This window comes from Anser anser, assembly GCF_964211835.1.
Source record: "Anser anser genome assembly, contig: HAP1_SCAFFOLD_32, whole genome shotgun sequence".
Lineage (NCBI taxonomy): Eukaryota > Metazoa > Chordata > Aves > Anseriformes > Anatidae > Anser > Anser anser.
The window spans coordinates 2,428,072-2,449,786 of NW_028154148.1; the positions used below are offsets into that span (position 1 = coordinate 2,428,072).

The 21,715-nt window shown below is 52.2% G+C and overlaps 2 protein-coding genes across 2 annotated transcripts; one reads left to right on the plus strand and one right to left on the minus strand.

Moving 5' to 3' along the window:
• Positions 1–7,586: 7,586 nt before the first annotated feature.
• Positions 7,587–10,618, minus strand: LOC310890613 (olfactory receptor 14C36-like). Its single transcript, XM_083852926.1, has one exon. It carries the CDS (start codon positions 9,570–9,572, stop codon positions 8,520–8,522), a length of 1,053 nt encoding a protein of 350 aa, XP_083709052.1. The 5' UTR covers positions 9,573–10,618; the 3' UTR covers positions 7,587–8,519.
• A 7,121-nt stretch (positions 10,619–17,739) lies between these two features.
• On the plus strand, positions 17,740–18,757 carry LOC310890520 (olfactory receptor 14C36-like; the record flags this gene model as incomplete). The annotated part of the gene is made up of 1 exon (XM_083852850.1): positions 17,740–18,757. The coding sequence occupies exon 1, from the start codon at positions 17,828–17,830 to the stop codon at positions 18,755–18,757; it is 930 nt and encodes a 309-aa protein (XP_083708976.1). The 5' UTR covers positions 17,740–17,827.
• Positions 18,758–21,715: the final 2,958 nt, after the last annotated feature.

Below are 21,715 nucleotides of genomic sequence, written 5' to 3' on the forward strand. Positions count from 1 at the left end.
GAAGGACGTTGAGTTGTGTCCTAACATGAAGAAGGATGTACATCACTGGTGACGGAGCTGTCTTTTTGTGCCATCACCAATGCAAATTATACAAGAACTACATCAAATAAAGGTAAGCTGTCCCACCCTGGCCCTCTCACACCACGGGGCAGCGGAGGGACCTTTTTCAGTTTCAGCCTCTTTTTCAGAGAGGCTTTGCCCTCTCCCTGTACACCACGGGGCAGAGCCTGGCCCTGGACGCTGCGTGAGCGCCGTGCAGGTTGTGGCAGGCTGCGGTGAGGGGACGAATGCCCTGGGTCCCCTTCGTGCTCTGCCCAGGCCAGCAAGGGCCCCGAGCGGCCTCGTGTTCCCTGCCCCTGCAGCTCTGGGCTCCCTTCCCCAGCCCTGGCTCTGCAGCACCAAGCCCTGCTGGGAGCCCTCCCCTGCATGCTGCCACTGCTCCCTGACGCTGCTGGTGCCCTCTGACGGGCACTGCCCAGCCCAGCCCAGCCCCTGCCCACCTCTCCCCACCTCCCGGACCTCTCCCCAGCCCAGCAGCCCAGGCTGGGCTGGCCCCAGGCCAGTGCCCACTGCAGCCTGCTGCAGGGCTCTGGGCACGGCCAGCACAGCCCCAGCCCCTCGCAAGGCACCGCAGCTGCTGGCACAAAGGCGGCTCTGGGCCTCCCCAGCAGCCCCCGCGCTGGGGCCAGCCACGGCTCAGGAGATGGAGGGCCGTGAAGCTGCAGGAGCCCTGCTCTCCTGCCTGGGACATCCCCAGCACAGAGTGCCTGTGCCCTGCAGGGCCAGCCCCGCTCCCCAGGCCAGCACAAGAGGCCTGGCCCAGGCACAGAGCAGATCCAGATTCCTCTCCAGGATGCCATTTGCCATCAGAACCAGCACCACTGGGACAGTCCCAAGCAGATAATTCAAGGGCAAGTTATTGTTTGCTGGGCCATAGGTAAGCAAAAAAGGAGCTCCTGGTCCAGCCCTTGGTCCTTCACTGATCACTCTGGGGTTCTGATCCATTGTGAGGCCCAGAAAAGCAAGAGGTCTGTTCAGGAAGCAGCTCCTTGGGTGGATTCCTGAAACCAGGTTTGCAAGAGGCGTGCAGAGACAATGAAGAGATGCCAATGTAGAGATAAGAGGACTGTCACCAACATACATGAGATCTCAGGGCTTATCCAAATACAAGAAGCACAATGTGAAGGCAGAAGAGAGCAGCAGTTGAAAGGCCAAGTCCTGCTGCTGGCCATGGCCATGGCTCCAGGGAAGCAGCAGCCCCGACCCGAAGGCAGCAGAGAGGCAGAGCCCAGCGGGCAGTGAGGGGCAGCCGCGAGGGCCAGCGGGGCTGCTCCTCCCTGTGGCAGCTGGGCTCTGGGCCCTGAGCCCCTCCTGTGTGCTGGGGCTGCTCCCCCAGCTGCACAGGAGACGGGAAGAGACGGCAGCTGATAACAATGAATTTCTCCTGGCTTCTTTACTGTATTTATCTACACGTGAAGCCCAGTTTTATAAGTACATTAGACTATTTGCTTAAAGTAAGTTAGGAAATATAACGGGCAGCATGTTAAGAATAACATTATTTAAACGAAAACCACAACTTGGACAAAGTATTCATAAAGACAAATAGTAAAAAATATTTTCCTGTTACTGAAATATACCTGGAACTCAAGTGAACATTAATGGTTCACAAAAGCATGTGTCCAAAGAGTTTCCTCACTGCCTCCTTGAGGTCCTGGTTCCTCATGCTGTAGATGAGGGGGTTCAGTGCTGGAGGCACCACCGAGTACAGAAATGAAAACACCAGGTCCAGGGATGGGGAAGAGATGGAGGGGGGCTTCAGGTAGGCAACGATGACAGTGCAGAGAAAGAGGGAGACCAGAGCCAGGTGGGGGAGGCACGTGGAAAAGGCTTTGTGTCGGCCCTGCTCAGAGGGCATCCTCAGCATGGCCCTGAAGATCTGCACATAGGACAGCACAATGAAAACAAAACAGCCAAATGCTAAACATGCACTAACCACCAGAAGATTAACTTCCTTTAGGTAGTCTGAACGTGAGCAGGAGAGCTTGAGGATCTGGGGGATTTCACAGAAGAACTGGTCCACAGCATTGCCTTGGCAGAGGGGCAGGGAAAAGGTAGTGGCCGTGTGCAGGACAGCATTGAGAAAGCCACTGCCCCAGGCAGCTGCTGTCATCTGGGCACAAGCTCTGCTGCCCACGAGGCTCCCGTAGTGCAGGGGCTTGCAGATGGCAGCGTAGCGGTCATAGGACATGATGGTGAGAACATAAAATTCTGCTGATACAAAGAAGAGAGGGCATTGGCCATGGCTTTGGGCAGAGTGGTGGAGATGCAGCCCAGGTCGAGGAGGGCGAGGTTGAGGAGGAAGAAGTACATGGGGGTGTGGAGGCGGTGGTCGCAGGCTACGGCGGTGAGGATGAGGCCGTTGCCCAGGAGGGCAGCCAGGTGGATGCCCAGGAAGAGCCCGAAGCGCAGGAGCTGCAGCTCGCGCGTGTCTGCGAATGCCAACAGGAGGAACTCACTCAGCGAACTGCTGTTGGCCATTTGCTGTCTTTGGACACAGCCTTCTGTTGGAGAGGATAAGGCAGAAAAAAGTTAGAAAAGGCTTCAATGAGGAAAACCTATTCCACCCAGACGATCCTCTCTCTTGGCAGAAGAACCAGTGTGAATCTCATTGCTTCCATACGGATCTCTCAGTGCAATGCTTCAGACTTCTCTGAGGAAAACATGATGCAAGTGTTAGAGCACTCTCATTACAAGCCTCTCTCTTTGCAGAAGAAAATTCCTGCAGCTCTCCTGCTTGAGCTGCGGCTGGTGCTGGCTGAGAGTGGCACTGGGAGCAGGGGCTGCTGTGGGCTCCAGAGGAGTCCTTCCTGCTGTGCAGCAGGAGGGAAGCAGGAACATGGGGGAAAATCAACTCCATTCGACTTGTCGGTTCTTGCAAACAACTCATCTGAACGCTGAGCTGAGCTATAGGGATTTTGTTTGCTTTATTTTATCCCAGTAGCCCCTGTAACGCTTAGGATAGGTATTGGATGGTTGAATGCCCTCACATTTCCTGGACACTCCTGCTGATATTTAATGGGAGTGTCCATTAGTGAAGACCGAGAAGAGCCCCTCTCTCCACCAGTCCTGTTCTCAGCTGCCTTGTGTTGCCCATCTCTGAGCTGCACTGTCATCCCATTCAGGTGTTTCCCTGAGAAGGAACAGGAGAATGCTGCTGAGGAAGAAGGGTCACAGCAAGCCAGACGGAGCTTGGGAGCTTCTCTTCTTTCCATGGCTGCAGGAGCTCCGGGGCAGCTGGCAGAGAGCCTGGCCTGGCCAGGTAGGGCAGGGTGTTCTGGTCTGACAGGGGGCACCTGGCTTAGGGCACTCCGAGGGGCTTCTGCCAGACTTCCTCACCTCGCAGTGCCATCCAGCAGGACTCCCAAAGCCTACTGCATTGCCAACTGCCCTCCCAGGAACAAGACCCAGAAGGAGACCCTTCCAGGATGTGCAGCTGCATGGCCGTGTAGCCAGAGACGTACCTTGTCAAGGGCTGTGCAGATTTCTCCTGCAGACAGCTCTCAGCATCCTCCCACTGCCAACTGCCTCCAAGCCCTCTCTCCTTCTCTCCTGTCCCCGTGCCAGCTGCGGTCAGAGCCCCCAGCCCTGCTGCGCTGTGCACAGGAGCTGCTCCTGGGCACAGCTGTCTCTCTGCACCACGGCTCTCTTGCCACGAGCTCTCTCTGTCCCACGAGCCCGGCCCAGCTCAGCACCAGACGCCCAGCCCAAGGCATTGGAATCCCCCCTCGGGGGGCTTTGGGGAGGAGCCCACGAACCTCAGGCACTGAGAGACAATGGAAGACATCTCTCAACAAGTCCAAGTCAGAGGCAAGTTTCCTGCAGTGTCCCCCTGAGGGCCAGCACTGACACAGCCTCCCTTGGAGCTCGTTAGAGCAGAGCATTGGAGGCAGTGAGGACAAGGAGACAAAGGCAGTGTGAAGGTGGCACTGATGTGTAGGAAAACTGGATGTGTGTCATCAAGCACAAGGGCTAGGCCTTGACCCCCATCCCCTGGGAAGGGAGATCCTTTCCCTTCACACACTGCTCAGGGCTCTTCGTGGGGCAGGAGGAGATGGGGATGATCATGGCCAAGTGCCGGAGAATGGTACGACCCCTGCCTGGTTAATCAGTGGGGATGAGGAGGTCCTGGTTCTTTCGCAATACACTGTCTCCTCCTAGGCCTCAGTATCAGAGACAAAAGCCTTGGACACAAAGATCTCGGTTTGTTGGGACTTTCAGCCTTGCCTATTTCCTTGCTCCTCTGATTACCAGAGTATCGTAGTGTCTCCCAGACATGCACCTCTTTCGCTGCTGGCTGTAGACCCTTGTCCATGTGCTGTCATATGGGGTCTTAGCTGAGTAGCTCGTATGAGACCACTCGTGGTGCCCAGGCCCTCCTCCTCCTGGGCACTGCTCACTCAGCAGGGTCCCAGTGTGCCCTGATTTGCAGGGTTCCTCTTCCTCTGCTGCAGGACTGGGCTCTTCTCCTTGTAAAGGTCAAGAGGTTTCTGTAGGCAAAAGCCTGCAGTTTCTCAAGGTTCCCCCAATCTGATGCTCCGTTCTGACAGGTGTTCATGTCTGCAGGCAGACAGTTCCACCTTTCTGTGTTTGTGCTATCTCTGACAAGACAGCAGCATCAGGAGCTGCAGGGAAGTTTGGATAATACAGGAGTAACCAGCTGAATGGAATCGCAGCACAGAGTCACAGAAGGGCAGGGGACAGAAGGGTGCCAGGTTCCACCTCTTCTGTGCTTCCTTCTCATGCATGGTTTCAATTTGTCTGGAGCTGTGTCCTAAAAGTTATGGAGCTGTGCAGGAAAGTATACAGATGGGTTAAAGCCCAGGTGGATGTCAATCCATCTATTACTGTCAAAGACAATGAAAACTCTTTATAGAAACACTCTAATAATGGAGGATTCAGGAGCTTCATCATCTTTTATTGTCTGTGGGAGGAAACCTGGTGACAAGAGATGAGGTGAAGGCTGAGGCACTTAATGCTGCCTTTGCCTCAGGCTCTAGCAGCAAGACCAGTTGTTCCCCTGGACATTTCTTCTTCCTCATGGCCATTGCCAACCTTCTAAGGTGCACTTTGTGGCAGTTTTTTCTCTCCTGCTCTTCTCTACAACAAAACAAAGCTCCATCAGGGTGGAAACCACTCCTGAAGCAGGCATCCCAACCCATCAGGCTCCTTGCGGCCTGTCAGCCAAGCAGACAGAAGTCACCTCAGCAGCATCTGCCAAGGCCTGGGCCTGCTGCTGGCCTTGCAGCTTCTTGGCTAGACACAGCCAAGCCTTGGGCCTCCTGCTGTCCAGTGGTGGACTCAAGCAGAAGGGACAGGACAAGCCCTGTGCGGGCCTTCTTTCTGTCTGGGTCCTCCTGGGGATGGAGGCAGAGGGGATCCCACAGGCAGCATGCCAAGCAGGGGCCTTCTGCTGGCCTAGCAGGGCCACTGGCAGATGTCAGCCCCAAAGTGCACATCCCAGGGAGAAGCCAAGGGTGACCTGCCACCTCCAGACACAAGGGACCTCAGAGTCCCTTTGCGTGACACGTTCCTGCTGCTGCCCTATCAGCTGCAGAGACAGAAGTGACCTCCTAGTCACTGCCCCAGTCATGTTCCTCCTGCTGGGGCAGGAGATCCTGAGGCAGAGCTGAGCTCAGCAGAGCATTCCCACCCATCTCCTCCTTGTGGCCCACAAGCTGATCAGATCCATGGCCCCTCACACTCATCGGTGAATGCAATGGTACTGCACGGCAACCTCATGGTTCCTGCCCTGCTTCAAGGGAACAAGAACCTAACATTACGGGTTAGGAGAGGGTCTGAAGGAGAGGAGGTTAATGCACAGGAGGACAGGGTTTGGATATTAGTTGTTCATGTATGGCATTAGGGACTACGGCAAACATTTCTGGGTGAGAGCTTAATCAAATATTTAGTGGGAGGGTTTGGTGTTGTGCTTGGGGTGTCAGGTCTGCGGTTAGGGTATGTGCAAGCTCTTTGGTTTAGTGTTTTGTTTAGGTCTGCAAGAACACTGGGGTTAAATAGAGCTTTTTAATGCTTGTGTTAGAGGCTGGAATCAGGGTGAGCAAGTGTGTGAAGGTAAGGGAAAGGTCTTACGGACTTATCTTTGCTTCAGGGGATATTGTGGTCAAAAATATGAGCAGTAGATTCCTGTCAGGGTGTGGAGTGGCATTTAGATTTAGGTATTAATGTTACAGGTTAAAATAAGGTAAAGGCCTCACATGACTGCTTTAAGTCAGCTTTATAGTGGGATCAACATTACCTGAGCATTCTTACCTCTCCAAAATCATTAGCTTCTGCTGGCCAAGCTCCTCTTCCCTCCCCCAGATCTCACATCTCTCCTGGGCAGGCTTCTCCTGACTTCCCCATATCAGTCATCTTCTTCGGGGCAGCTTTCTGATGGCTTTCGTGAACTCTGAGTGTCTGTCTCACCTCGGTTGGCTACTCTGTTCCTGAGAAAGAAGCAGCTCCCAGGCCAGCACGGAGAAGGACACAAAGGCTGTAGGAGCACCCTGCACAATGTGCCCAGCAGCTCTGCAACACCACAAAAGTGTGGTTCCTACCTGCAGTTTTGGTTCATATGGACAGGGTAAATTTTTGCAGGCCCTCCTGCAGGCTTTATGTTCTCCCAGGCATGTAGGAGTCAGTGGCCCCCTCTGTGTAGAAAACTGAAAGCAGCCCTGAAGGATGAGTTAGGCAAATGCTGAAACCTCTGACATGACAACACCTGTTCAAGACCTCTTCCCCTATGGGGCCCACTTAGGAAGAGAGGATCTCAAAAACTGTGTGCAAAGCAGATGCATCTGGTGTCCCATCATGGAGACCAGCAGATGTGAGCCTAAAGGCACAGATTCCAGCCAGGAGCCAAGGGATGACCTGTCAGCCGCTTCAGAAAAAAGTCACCTCACAGGCCACTTAACAGCCATTAGCTTCCTACTGGACTTGGAGCTTCTGAGGCACCACTAAGCTCATAATACCACACCTAGAAAACACCCCCTTTTTGGCCCAGAATCTGCCCAGGTAGAAGTGATCTGGTTGTGATCCTTCCAGCCCATGGCACAGCTCCTGGGCTCCCAGCCTCTCTGACACACAGGAGCCAGTGCCGTGCCAGTTCGGGGAGGTGCTAGGGCAGGAGGGACCTTGCAGTCAAATCACTCGCCAGACTCCTTGGCTGGGGCTGCTGCGTGCCCTGGGGCTGCAGAGCTCTCCTCTGCCTGCTCACAGCAGACTGAGCCCTTGAGCTGTGGTCAGTCCACCTTGGAGGAGATCCCCCCTTAGGAGGGAAGTGCTGCAGCGCAGGCCGGCTGTGCCACTGCCGTGCCCACTGCCTGTCCCTGCCTGCAGTCCCAGCACAGCCCCACAGCAGCACTGGCACCAAGCTACAGGAGCAACCGGGCCTGACCCCACCAGCAGGGCTCAGCACGAGAGGGGGGCAGTGGCAAGAGAGCAGCTCGGCATGCCCCAAGCGCTGGTGCTCCCTGGCCGTGCTGCTGGGATGGGACTCTTTTCCTCTGCAGCCCTGCACATGGCACTGCCCCTGCAGAGCCAGAGCAGCTCTCAGAGGAAGGACGTCACACAAGGAAGGCAGTGCAGGCTCCTTCACTTTGTTTATGTTCACAGAGAGACGGTTCTCCTCATGTACAGAGTCTCAGTATATACATTCAACACGTACATACTGAAATGGAAGTGGAACAACGGGCTCCTTTCTTTTATTTAAATTCACAGAGGGCCTGGCTCCTCATATACAGAATCTCTGAGCTATACTTGACAGGTACATACAGTAAAAGAAATGAGATGAATCATTAGGCCGCACCTCGAGTACTGTGTTCAGTTTTGGGCCCCTCGCTACAGGAAGGACATGGACGTGCTCGAGCGAGTCCAGAGAAGGGCGACCAAGCTGGTGAGGGGTCTGGAGAACAAGTCTTACGAGGAGCGGCTGAGGGAGCTGGGATTGTTCAGCCTGGAGAAGAGGAGGCTCAGGGGCGACCTTATTGCTCTCTACAGTTACCTTAAAGGAGGCTGTAAAGAGGTGGGGGTTGGTCTGTTCTCCTACGTGCCTGGTGACAGGACGAGGGGGAATGGGCGAAAGTTGCGACAGGGGAGTTTTAGGTTGGATGTTAGGGAGTACTTCTTTACCGAAAGGGTTATTAAGCATTGGAACGGGCTGCCCAGGGAGGTGGTGGAGTCACCATCCCTGGAGGTCTTTAAAAGACGTTTAGATGTAGAGCTTAGCGATATGGTTTAGTGGAGTACTTAGTGTTAGGTCGGAGGTTGGACTCAATGATCTTGAGGTCTCTTCCAACCTAGAAATCTCTGATACTGTGATACTGTGATATCATTTTAATGGGCAACTTTAGCCGTATTAAAACAAAGAAAGTCCTGTAATAAAACACTCATAAATAAACAAACACACACAAATATAATTATATACATAATATTAGTTGTTCTTGCAGTCATTGGCATTATTAGTCATCTGCAGAGGTAGAATGGAAATTTATTGCTTCCGAAACACATCTAGTCATTAATTTCCAGAGCGCATGCTTCAGCTCCTGGTTCCTCATGCTGTAGATGAGGGGGTTCGCTGCTGGAGGCACCACTGAGTACAGAAAAGACACCACCAGGTCCAGGGACGGGGAAGAGATGGAGGGGGGCTTCAGGCAGGCAAACATGCCAGTACTGATAAATAGAGAGATCACGGCCAGGTGAGGGAGGCACGTGGAAAAGGCTTTGTGCCGGCCCTGCTCAGAGGGCATCCTCAGCACGGCCCTGAAGATCTGCACATAGGACAGCACAATGAAAACAAAACAGCCAAATACTAAAGAAACATTAAACACAAGTGCCCCAACTTCCCTGAGGTAGGCATCTGAGCAGGAGAGCTTGAGGATCTGGGGGATCTCACAGAAGAAGTGGTCCACAGCATTGCCTTGGCAGAGGGGCAGGGAAAATGTACTGGCCGTGTGCAGGACAGCATGGAGAAAGCCACTGCCCCAGGCAGCTGCTGCCATCTGGGCACAAGCTCTGCTGCCCACGAGGCTCCCGTAGTGCAGGGGCTTGCAGATGGCAATGTAGCGGTCGTAGGACATGATGGTGAGAACATAAAATTCTGCTGTAATCAAGAAGGCAAAGAAAAAGACCTGTGCAGCACATCCTTGATAGGAGATGGCCCTGGTGTCCCAGAGGGCATTGGCCATGGCTTTGGGCAGAGTGGTGGAGATGCAGCCCAGGTCGAGGAGGGCGAGGTTGAGGAGGAAGAAGTCCATGGGGGTGTGGAGGCGGTGGTCGCAGGCTACGGCGGTGAGGATGAGGCCGTTGCCCAGGAGGGCAGCCAGGTAGATGCCCAGGAAGAGCGCGAAGTGCAGGAGCTGCAGCTCGCGCGTGTCTGTGAATGCCAGCAGGAGGAACTCACTCACAGAGCTGCTGTTGGCCATTTGCTGGCTCTGGGCATGGCGTCCTGCCCAAAGAACAAAAGCACAGTAAGATAGTACAGAATTACCTGATAATAAGTAATTCCGCTTCATCCCCTCAAAGAGACTTCGGTCAGGTCCCTTTCATGAGTTTTAACTGACACTGACTGAGGCTGTCCCTGGAATAAGGGAACTTTTCTGTGGTCAGTGTAGTAACCAGTCCTCACCTATAACGATAAGGAAAGGGGAACATGTGTTAATCCCTGATTAAATTCACTCCTGATATTAAGTGATTATCCACATTGCTCTTCCAAATTCACCCAACTGCATAGCAGGGCTGTGAGAATTTCTGTTTCTTTTTAGATTTTCATTCCTTCTGCACTCCAAGTGAAACCTTGTCGATCCTCAGATACAAGGGACTGTCCATTTAGTGCAGACTGTCCTTCTGAGGGGACAGCCAGTCTGTCAAAAAAGACTGGTCTCTTCTGCTGGCATGTTTATGAGCTGAAGGATAACTACATGTTCACCTGAAAAGAACCAGGACACTGCTGAATCAGGGCTCAAAGTGCCCATCTCCAGACCCCTCACCCTGTCCCCACACTCCCCTTCCCCCAAGCACCCCGAGGGCTCACTCCATGGGCAGGTGAAACCCCCATCCCCAGGCAGCCTGGGAACAAGAGCAGCAGCAGCACGGCCAGGTGGAGAAGCCAGGAGGAATGGCAGCGTCTACTTCATATTGGAGAAACAGAGATATCTATCCTGTCAGATCCTATCCACCATGAGCTGTGTTGGCTTCAGAAAAACTCTTTGGAAATCCCATTTACATGTTCTGCTGCCAGAGACTCACGGTGCGAAGGGCCTGCAGATCTGTCCCGCCACACGCTGCCCTCTGTTACTGCGCTCCTCACTGCCTCCAAGCCCTCTCTCCTTCTCTCCTCTCCCCGTGCCACCTGCGGTCAGAGCCCCCAGCCCTGCTGCGCTGTGCACAGGAGCTGCTCCTGGGCAGAGCTGTCTCTCTGCACCAGGGCCCTCTTGCCACGAGCTCTCTCTGTCCCACGAGCCCGGCCCAGCTCAGCACCAGACGCCCAGCCCAAGGCATTGGAATCCCCCCTCGGGGGGCTCTGCTGAGGAGCCCACGAACCTCAGACACTGAGAGACAATTGAAGCCATCTCTCAACAAGTCCAAGTCAGAGGCAAGTTTCCTGCAGTGTCCCCCTGAGGGCCAGCACTGACACAGCCTCCCGTGGAGCTCGTTAGAGCAGAGCATTGGAGGCAGTGAGGACAAGGAGACAAAGGCACTGTGAAGGTGACCCTGATGTGTAGGAAAACTGGATGTGTGTCACCAAGCACAAGGGCCAGGCCTTGACCCCATCCCCTGGGAAGGGAGATCCTTTCCCTTCACACACTGCTCAGGGCTCTTCGTGGGGCAGGAGGAGATGGGGATGTGCATGGCCAAGTGCAGGAGAATGGTACGAGCCCTGCCTGGTTCATGGGTGGGGGCGAGGAGGCAATGAGGCCCTGGTGCTTTACCGATAAGCTGTCTCCTCGTAGGCCTCAGTGGCAGAGACAACAGCCAGAGCCATGGACACAAAGCCCTGGGTCCTGTTGGGACTCTCAGCCTTTCTACAGTCCTTGCTGCTCTCCACACCAGACTGTCCTAGGGACTTCCAGACCTGCAAATCTTTTCCTGCTAGCTCTAGCCCCTTATCTGTGTGGTGTCACACCGGATCTGAGCAGAGTCTGATAACTCAGATTTTTTGGTGGTCATGCTCCTCGTAAAGCAGCTCTGTAGGAAACTGGCCTGGTTCCTGGTGAGCAGCACCACTGCTCGTATGGCATCCCTCGTAGTGCCCAGGCCCTCCTCCTCCTGGGCACTGCTCACTCAGCAGGGTCCCAGTCTGCCCTGATGTGTGGGGTTCCTCTTCCTCTGGTGCAGGACTGGGCTCTTCTCCTTGTAAGTGTCAAGAGGTTTTTATAGGAAAAATCCTTCATTTTTTCATTGTTCCTCCACACTGATGCTCCATTCTGTCAGCTGTTAATATCTGCAGGCAGATGGCTCACCCTGGTTATGCTGTCTATTACAAGATAACTGCATCAACAATTGCAGGACAATTTGGACAATAGAGTATGTAGTGGAATAAAGCTGCATCATATCATCACGTAATTATAGGGGATTGAATTCCACTGGATTCTATCTTTTCTCTGCTTCCTTCTCATGTATGTTGTCATTTTGTTTGGAACCGCATTCTGAATGTTGTGAGGCTGTGCAGGGAAAAAATTTGAAGGTCAAAAGACCAACTGGAGCCCAATCTATCTATTAAGGATAATTAAATAATAATTTATATTTTAATTCATAAAACATTCTCATTCTCCAGCAGCAAGAACAGTTGTTCCCCTCTTACTCAGACTCCTGAACTGGTAGATAGGGACAGCGAGTGGCATGAAGCCCTCATAATCCATGAGGAAAAGTTTTGAGACCTGCTACTCCACTTAGACGTACGCAAGTCTATGGGGCCAGGTGGGATCCACGTGTTGGTACTGAGGGAGCTGGCAGAAGTGCTCACCAGGCCACTTTCCACCATTTATCAGCAGTCCTGGCTATCAGGCAAGGTCCCAGTTGACTGGCGACTAGCAAATGTGACGGCCATCTACAAGAAGGGGCAGAAGGAGGATCTGGGGAACTACAGACCTGTCAGTCTGACCTCGGTGCTGGTGAAGCTCATGGAGATGATTATCTTGAGTAGCATCACATAACACTTACAGAACCACCAGGTGACCAGACCCAGTCAGCATGAGTTTACCAAAGCCAGGTCCTGCTTGGCAAATCTGATCTCCTTCTAAGACAAGGCGATGTGCTCAGTGGAGAAGAGAAAGGCTGTGGATGTGGTCTACCTAGACCTCAGTAAGGTTTTTGAAACTGTTTCTCCCAGCATTCTCCTGGGGAAACTGGCTGCTCAAGGCCAGGAGGGATGTATGCTTTCTTGGGTTAAAAATTGGCTGTATCTTCTTTTTCAATAATTTCATCAGTGATCTGGATGAAGGGATCGAGTGCACCCTCAGTAAGTTGGCAGACGACACCAAGTTAGATGCAAGTGCAGATCGACTCAAGGGTGGGAGGGCTCTGCAGAGGGATCTGGATAGGCTGCACCCATGGGCTGAGGCCGACTGCATGAAATTCAACATGGCCAAGTGCTGGGTCCTGTACTTGGGGCACAACAGCCCAACATAATGCTGGGGGAAGAGTGTCTGGACAGCTGCCCAGGGGAAAAGGATCAGGGGATATTGGTGGATAGTCGGCTGAATAGGAGCCAGCAGGGTGCTCAGGTGGTCAAGAAGGCCAACAGCATCCGGGCTTGTACCAGGTATGGTGTGGCCAGCAGGAATAGGGAAGTGATTGTGCCTCTCTACTCGGCCCTGGTGAGGTCACACCTTGAGTACTGCATTCAGCTCTGGGGCCCCCAGCACAAGAAGGACATGGATCTATTAGAATGAGTCCAAAGGAGGGTCACGAGGATGATCAAGGGGCTGGAGCACCTCTCCTATGAAGACAGGCTGAGGGAGTTGGGGTTGTTCAGCCTGGAGAAGAGAAGGCTCCGGGGAGACCTTACAGCGGCCTTCCAGTACCTAAAGGGGCCTACAGGAAAGCTGGGGAGGGACTCTTCATCAAAGAGAGCAGCGATAGGACTAGGGGTAATGGTTTAAACTGAAAGAGGGTAGATTCAGATTAGACATTAGAAAGAAGTTCTTTACTCAGAGGGTGAGAGGAACAGGCTGCCCAGAGAAGTTGTGGATGCCCCATCCCTGGAGGTGTTCAAGGCCAGTTTGGATGGGGCCTTCAGCAACCTGGTCTAGTGGAAGGTGTCTCTGTTCATGGCAGGGGAGTTGGAATGATGTGATTTTTAAGGTCCTTTCATACCCAAACTGTTCTGTAATTCTGTAAATATGAAACACAGCACCATACCAGCTACTAGGAAGAAAAATGTACTCTTTTGCAGCAAAAACTAGGACAATATTCACCACTTATTCCATACCATGTCTGTCATGCTCAGGTCCAACACTTTCCAACTAATCACCACCACCCGTCTTTTCTTTCTTTTGATATGCACACAAAAAGATCATCTCCTTAGTCTATTTGTATCTATAATAATAATAATAATAATATATTCTATTATTATTATGTTGTTGTTATTATTGTTGTTATTATTTCCTTTGTGTCCTATTAATCTGCTTTTATATCAACCCATAAATTTTTTTTTTTTCCTTTCCTCCCAGTTCTCTCCTCCATCCCAGTGGATGAATAGCTTTGTAGTGCTGAGCTGCCTGCCGGGTCAAACCACAGCAAGTCTTCTTGGTGCTTAGCGTGGAGCACAAAGGTTGAGATGACAGATCTGACCAGAGCGTTTTAAAAGTAAGTTGTTCTAAGCATTAGATCAGTTTAGCAGTTGCTGATCACAATGTCGAACTTTTTGATCCGGGGTCTGTTGTGCTTGTTTTCAGAATTGTGTTGTATAGCACATTGCTAAGAGTCTGACTTCCATGTCATGCTGTTCATCAATTCTGGGGACAGGTTTAAGGTTAATCTTTTGCTGTATTGGATAACACTGACTTCTGATAGGATAACATTATTGCACCTCTGTACCTCGGGAACCATCTCTTCATCTCTTAGAAACTCTTAGTAGTTACACTCTTTTACACTTTTTGCCTTTTCTCCTCAGGGAGTAAATCTATGTGGGGTGGGGCAGGAGGTGGGGGGCTGGAACTGGTATGGACAGTGGGGGAGGCCTTTCCCCACTTCTTCACTCTCCTTTTCTCCTTCACCTGCCCCTTCTCCTCCAGGCTAATTACAATAACTCTCCAAAGCTTTGAATATCCTTGGGATGGTCAAACTAGCATGTTCCTATTGTTACATTTCCTGCATGTGTTCCATCTTTTGTTTATGTTTAAGCAACTACTTAAACATGCCATCCAGAGATGTGCATGGAGACAGGAGAGTGAGGAGTGGCAGGGAGTGTGGGAGGATCTGGGCAGGCACCTAGAGCAGGGGGCACCTCCAAAGCTTTGGAACGTCATCCCTGAGCAAGTGCAGAATCTTAAAAAACTGTGAAATGCTTGAAAAAGTGGTGTTATCACCCTGACATTTCCAAAGAGACACATACCACTGCAGTGTGCTGGGTCTCGGCCTATGCTTACAGAGCCACAATCAATGCCACTCCAACCCCTGTGACAAGCCCTGCAGCCACTCCAACCCCTCTGACAGGCCCTGCAGCCACTACAGCATCTGCAGAATGCCCTGCAGCAACTCCAGCTCCTTTTATAGGCCCTTTGTCTGGGCCAGAGAAGCAACCTGTGACTGTATCAGTTGCTCCTATATGCAAGAAAAAACAATGGATATGAAAGTCATTTTTTTTAGAGAGAAAATAAAATCCTACCTAGCCAAGAAAGGAGGAGAAAGAAGATGAGGCAGGCTTCAAAAAGCTGGACCATCATGTGAGTAGGAGGATGAAGAGGAAGAGGTCCTAAGAGCATCAGTAATCACGCGATCCCTATCCCTATGCTGCTCTGGTGCTGGAAGAAACGGGGCCCCTCCCTGGACTCAGAGGGCACGAAAGGAGAGATGGTGGGTACACACGATGTGTCACCCTGTGGTTTTACCTGTGTGACCGTGGAGAGGACATGAGAAAGTGGGATGGAAAATCTGCCTCAACCCTAGAGGCACGGGTATGTGAGTGGCAAGGAAAAACAATCCCTAAAAGGGGTTCTTAGAGAACTGCTGCTCCACTTTCCAGCGGGCAGTCCTGCAGACACAGTAAGGAATACTATGAGCAGGACGAGAGGGGCCCTGCCTCCAGCCAGGGGGAGGAAGGGGAAAATCGGCTGTATTGGGCTGTGTGGATTCGATGGCCTTGCACATCAGGCCCCCAGAAGTCTCAGGCTCCAGTGGACACCACTGCACAGTGTACCCTAGTGCCATCAAGCTGTGGAGGGGTGAACCCATTTGTATGTCTGGAGTGACAGGGGGATCCCAACACTGACCTGTGCTGGAGGCTGAAGTGAGTCTAAGTGGGAAGGAGTGGCAAAAGCACCCCACTGGGACTGGCCCCGGACTCTGTGCATCCTTGGAAGAGACTGCTTCAGGAGAGGAGAGATATTTCAAGGACCCAAAAGGGTATGGGTGGGCTTTTGGCACAGCTGCCTTGGAGATGGAGGACATGATGCTGTTGTCTACCTTTCCTTGGTCTCTCACAGGACCCTTCTGTTGTGGGGTTGATGAGGGCTGAAGGACAGCTGGTGCCAATCACTGCCACAGCCGTGCACCTCAGTCAGTAGAGCACCAACCGAGTCCGCCGACAGAGGATTGTCGTGGCCTGAAGGAAGTCATGCAGTGCTGAGTGCTGCCATGCCGGACACGGTAGAGCTTCCATGCACACTGGGATCAAAGGCACCCAAGCGTTTTGCCACAACTGATATCCCTAATGCATTTTTCTCCATGCGTTTGCCAGCAGACTGAAGGCCACAGCTTGCTTTCAACCTGGCATCGACTGCCCCAGGGCAGGAAACTCAGCCCTACCATTTGCCATGGACTGATCCAGACTGGCCTGGAAGAGGAGGAAGCTCCTGAACACCTGCAGTACATGGATGGCATCGTTGTGTGGGGTGACACAGCAGAGGAAGTGTTTGAGAAAGGGAAGAAAATACTCCAAATTCCTCTGAAAGCTGATTTCACACTAAAAGAACTGAAGGTGAAGGGACGTGCACAAGAGATCCTGATGCAGGCTGGCCAGGGTGCAGCGGACCAATGCTCAGGGACAGGTTGAGCATCAGTGAGGGGCTTCTCAGCAATTGCGTGGTGCATCACTTACTTTGTACATAGTATTGTCATTATTTTTATTGTTATTATTGTTATTATTACTGTTTTAACTCCTTTTTCTGTCTTTTCAAATTTTCAATCATTCATTATTGTTTGGGCCCTTGTGCTTAGTGAAACACATCCAGTTCTCCTACACATCAGTGTCACCTTCACACTGCCTTTGTCTCCTTGTCCTCACTGCCTCCAATGCTCTGCTCTAACGAGCTCCAAGGGAGGCTGTGTCAGTGCTGGCCCTCAGGGGGACACTGCAGGAAACTTGCCTCTGACTTGGACTTGTTGAGAGATGTCTTCAATTGTCTCTCAGTGCCTGAGGTTCGTGGGCTTCTCAGCAAAGCCCCCCGAGGGGGGATTCCAATGCCTTGGGCTGGGCGTCTGGTGCTGAGCTGGGCCGGGCTCGTGGGACAGAGAGAGCTCGTGGCAAGAGGGCCCTGGTGCAGAGAGACAGCTCTGCCCAGGAGCAGCTCCTGTGCACAGCGCAGCAGGGCTGGGGGCTCTGACCGCAGCTGGCACGGGGACAGAAGAGAAGGAGAGAGGGCTTGGAGGCAGTGAGGAGCGCAGCAACAGAGGGCAGCGTGTGGCAGGACAGATCTGCAGGCACCGTGAGTCTCTGACAGCAGGGCCATGCAGTTGGGGTTGCCAGAGGGGTCTTCTACAGCTGGCACATCTGATGCCTGATAGCCGCTGTCAGGATGTCTGTTACTCCAGCGAGGAGTAGAAGATGCTTTAGTGAATGTCATTTATAAGGGGGCATTTGAAGGGGAAGACTGAGGATTGGTTAATCTGAGATTTTTGGATTCTGTGCTTTCAGATTCCTGTTGTGGAGGGGAATCTGAGTGAATCTTTGCACATAGACTGTGGGATGGGTATGTGAGCATGTACAGGGAGGAGATATGGGGACACAGGACCAGCTCCCAGCAGGGACACGGGCAGGCAGCAGGGACATGGACAGGTGGTGAGAGGGAGCTGCTGCCAGAAATGCTGTGCGAGGGAGGGCTCAGGCACCTCCCTGGGACAATCGCTGCTCTCCTCTCCCACCAGCACAGGGCAGCTGAGATCAGAACTGATGGACAGACCGGCTGTGCTCTCTGAAATACACTCGGCACCAGAGAAATAGTATCTGTAACTCTGAGGATCCACAGGGTTTCACTTGAAGTGCAGCAGGAATGACAGTATAGAAAAAAGAAATTGCCACAGCCCTTCTCTGCCCTTAGGGGACTTGGCAGCAAAAATTCGTTCATGTCGAGAGTTAAGTTAATCTGAGAATACTCCATGTTCCTCTTTACTTCTTTCTATAGGTAAGGACTGTTAACTACACTGTCCACAGCAGAGTCCTCTGCTCCTAGGGACAGCCTCAGGCAGCACCAGTCAGAGCTCATGAAAGGGACCTGCCTAATGTCTGCTTAATAGGTTGAAACAGAATCACATATTATCAGATAATTCTGTTGTATTTTCTTACTGAGTTTTCCCTCCTTGGTCGAAAAACCATGCCCAGAACCAGGAAATGCCCAACAGCAGCTCTGTGAGTGAGTTCCTCCTGCGGACATTCGCAGACACGCGGGAGCTGCAGCTCCTGCACTTCGGGCTCTTCCTGGGCATCTACCTGGCTGCCCTCCTGGGCAATGGCCTCATCCTCACCGCCGTAGCCTGCGACCACCGCCTCCACACCCCCATGTACTTCTTCCTCCTCAACCTCGCCCTCCTCGACCTGGGATCCATCTCCACCACTCTCCCCAAAGCCATGACCAATGCCCTCTGGGACACCAGGGCCATCTCCTATCAAGGGTGTGCTGCACAGGTCTTCTTTTCTGTCTACTTGGTTGGGGCAGAGTATTCCCTTCTCACCATCACAGCCTACGACCGCTACGTTGCCATCTGCAAGCCCCTGCACTACGGGAGCCTCGTGGGCAGCAGAGCTTGTGCCCAGATGGCAGCAGCTGCCTGGGGCAGTGGCTTTCTCAATGCTGTCCTGCACACGGCCACTACATTTTCCCTGCCCCTCTGCCAAGGCAATGCTGTGGACAAGTTCTTCTGTGAAATCCCCCAGATCCTCAAGCTCTCCTGCTCAGATGTCTACCTCAGGGAAGTTGGGGCACTTGTGTTTAGTGTTTGTTTAGTCTTTGGTTGTTTTGTTTTCATTGTGCTGTCCTATGTGCAGATCTTCAGGGCAGTGCTGAGGATGCCCTCTGAGCAGGGTCGGCACAAAGCCTTCTCCACGTGCCTCCCTCACCTGGCTGTGGTCTCCCTGTTTGTCAGCACTGTCATGGTTGCCTACCTGAAGCCCCCCTCTGTCTCCTCACCATCCCTGGACCTGGTGGTGGCAGTTTTATATGTGGTAGTACCTCCTGCAGTGAACCCCCTCATCTACAGCATGAGGAACCAGGAGCTGAAAGCCACACTGAAGAAACTGATTCTAGTGGTAATATTTACTTAGCAATGATTTGGATATCTCACTTTTCTATTTTTATTCAAGTTAATTTCAGGTAATCTTTGACCTTGATGTGTAGTATTGTTTGTAATTCTGTTTGCAGATAAATATTTGCTTTCATTCCTCTTTTCCAGATGACCAACCCTCTGTTTGACCGCGAGGTATTCTGTAAACGTGTTTATTCCTAAAGGACACCTGGCCTCCATTGTGGCATCTCGGTACTAAAAGTGAAGTTGCTCAGTGCTCAGGGCTCTTCTTCCCAAACTGGAGTGCAGAAGATGCTCAGGGAATGCCAGGCTCAAGGCCTCACTCTTGTGCTTGGGTGCCATCTGGACACAGGGGCAGGAGGGCACGGGGTGCTGGGTGAGGGAGTCAGGGCTGGACTGAGTCATCACTGGTGGATTCCCAGTGCCCCTGGAGGCCCTGACTGGTCAAGAAGCAGCTTCCTGGGATTGAAACGTGACAGGGCTGGTGGCATCAAGGAGGTATTGGGAGCCACCAGGATATCCTAAGGGTTCTCCTGGGATGCCGTGAGCCTTGTGTTGGGTGGGCAGTGAGTGGGTCTTCACAGTAAAGCCAAGCCAAAGGATGCACGGGCTGATGGGAGCTCTGCAATGCCAGGACACACAGCGAGGCCACAGCACATAGATCTCAGAGGCCTTCAGTGAGCAAGCGGAAAGGGCCAAGACTGGGTGACAAGGCGACGGCAGGGGGGTGGGGAGAGGTGGGCAGGATCTGGTCTGGGCTGGGCAGTGCCCGTCAGAGGGCACCAGCAGCGTCAGGGAGTGGTGGCAGCATGCAGGGGAGGGCTCCCAGCAGGGCTTGGTGCTGCAGAGCCAGGGCTGGGGAAGGGAGCCCCGAGCTGCAGGGGCAGGGGACACGAGGCCGCTCGGGGCCCTTGCTGGCCTGGGCAGAGCAGGAAGGGGGCCCAGGGCATTTGTCCCCTCACCGCAGCCTGCCACGACCTGCACGGCACTCACGGAGCGTCCAGGGCCTGGCTCTGCCCCATGGTGCACAGGGAGAGGGCAAAGCCTCTCTGAAAAAGAGGCTGAAACTGAAAAAGGTCCCTCTGCTGCCCTGTGGTGTGACAGGGCCAGGGTGGGACAGGTTACCTTTATTTGATGTAGTTCTTGTATAATTTGCATTGGTGATGGCACAAAAAGACAGCTCCGTCACCAGTGATGTACATCCTTCTTCATGTTAGGACACAACTCAGCGTCCTTCACTCTGCTTTATCTCACAGATGAACTGGATTAGGTCTCCTTGATTACTCTGAGGCACAATGCAGTGCTTTTTGCCTTCTGACACTCCAGCACAATATGTGTGACTTTCCCTTCCTCTGCGCATTGACCTGATGGGTCACTTCACATTTTTCACTTTCATATCCCTAGTTGGAAGGGGATGATTCCCCAAAGTGGGGCAAGCTGATGGGTTCCTTCTCAGGCATTTGAAGTGTCCTGCTCTTGAGTCTTTCAGCCTCAGTTTTCCACACATGACCCAGGACGGTAAATGGATGTTTAGGTGTCTCCTAGGAAGGAGGGAGAGTGTCTTGGGATCCCAACGGCCATTTCAAATTTAGGTCTATCCCAAGAAACGGCTGAAGAAGGAATTTGCCTTGAAGGGGTTTCCTGTGCTGGGCTGGGCTGCAGTTTCAAGGAGAAAGAGCACTGCTGGCAGTGGAGGTGCCCGGGAAACATCACCTGTGTCCACCTTATCCACCAACGGGCTCTGGTCTCCTGCAGGTCCTTTCACACAGCTTCCATTCCAGGGAATTACTCTAAATGCACCAGAGCCTCTGGAGGCCTAATGATTTCATTGAAAGCAGAACCAGGAAATGGGATTTCAAGGAAATATTTCAAATGTCAGTAAACTACTCTGAAGACCTTGGCACTGGTTGCTTATGGTCAGACAGCAAAGCTCTGCCTCAATACCCAGTATTTTCTTCAGAACTTAAGTCATAAAGCAACTACTCATTACCTCAAACGATTCAATCCCTTCTGTAAAATGTCACCCAGTGTAGTTTCTCTCACGACGAAATAGGCATTTTCAGGATGAAATCACAGAAAAAGAAATACTGGTGTTCACCTGTACTTGCATTGTCATCGCTTTGTCTATCATGGTGTGCTCCCTCATCTCCCAGGTACATCCACCTGTCTTGATTAAGCAGTCCATGTTGAATGTCCCCTTTGCAGCTGCCTGTCTGGACCTATGCACTTCCCATGGTTCTCCTGGCTTGCCCTTCCCTTCCTCCTGGATCACTCAGACCACCCTCACCAACCCAGGTGCTGCTTTGAGCTTCAGGGAGTTGAAGCTTGCCCATCTACCTGAAGTCTGTCTAATTGTGTCCTTAGAAAACTCATCATCATTTATCATTGAATTAATATCATATGGATTAATTCTAATCTTAACACATATGATTTCTGGTCCATCTGTATAAAAGACTTCTTGTCCAGTCATTCTTTTGGAAAGATAAACCTCACAGGAGGCACACAGGATGAGGAGCTTGCTTTGCTTTTGGAAGATTGCTGCATGTTTTCCTGTTGTTTGGTTTGAAATAAGGAGAAACCCTTCTGCGCCTGTGTGCATCCAGGTCTCTAAGGCAAGCAGGAGGGAGCTGGTGCAAAGGAGCTGTAACATCCAGCTGCAGACTTCTCGGTTGAATTCTTGTGGAAGGAAAAGTGATGCAAGCGCCAAAGAGAGAAATGTCAGGGCTGGGGTGGTGAGGAGGAAGGTCCTCCACGCAGTGTCAGACCTCAAGAGTCTGCTTTTCCTCCCTATGCAGGTCTCCAAAGGAGACACCCTGGATCACTATCAGTTGGAGAATAATGCTCCAAACCGAAATTCGTCTAAAGGCATCCTTTAAGATGTGAAAATATCTTTTTCAGGTGCTTCTTGAAATCTTCCTCCTTAACTACACCATGAAAGCTCTCCAATTAGCTCTACAAGTCTTGAAGACGTGAAGAA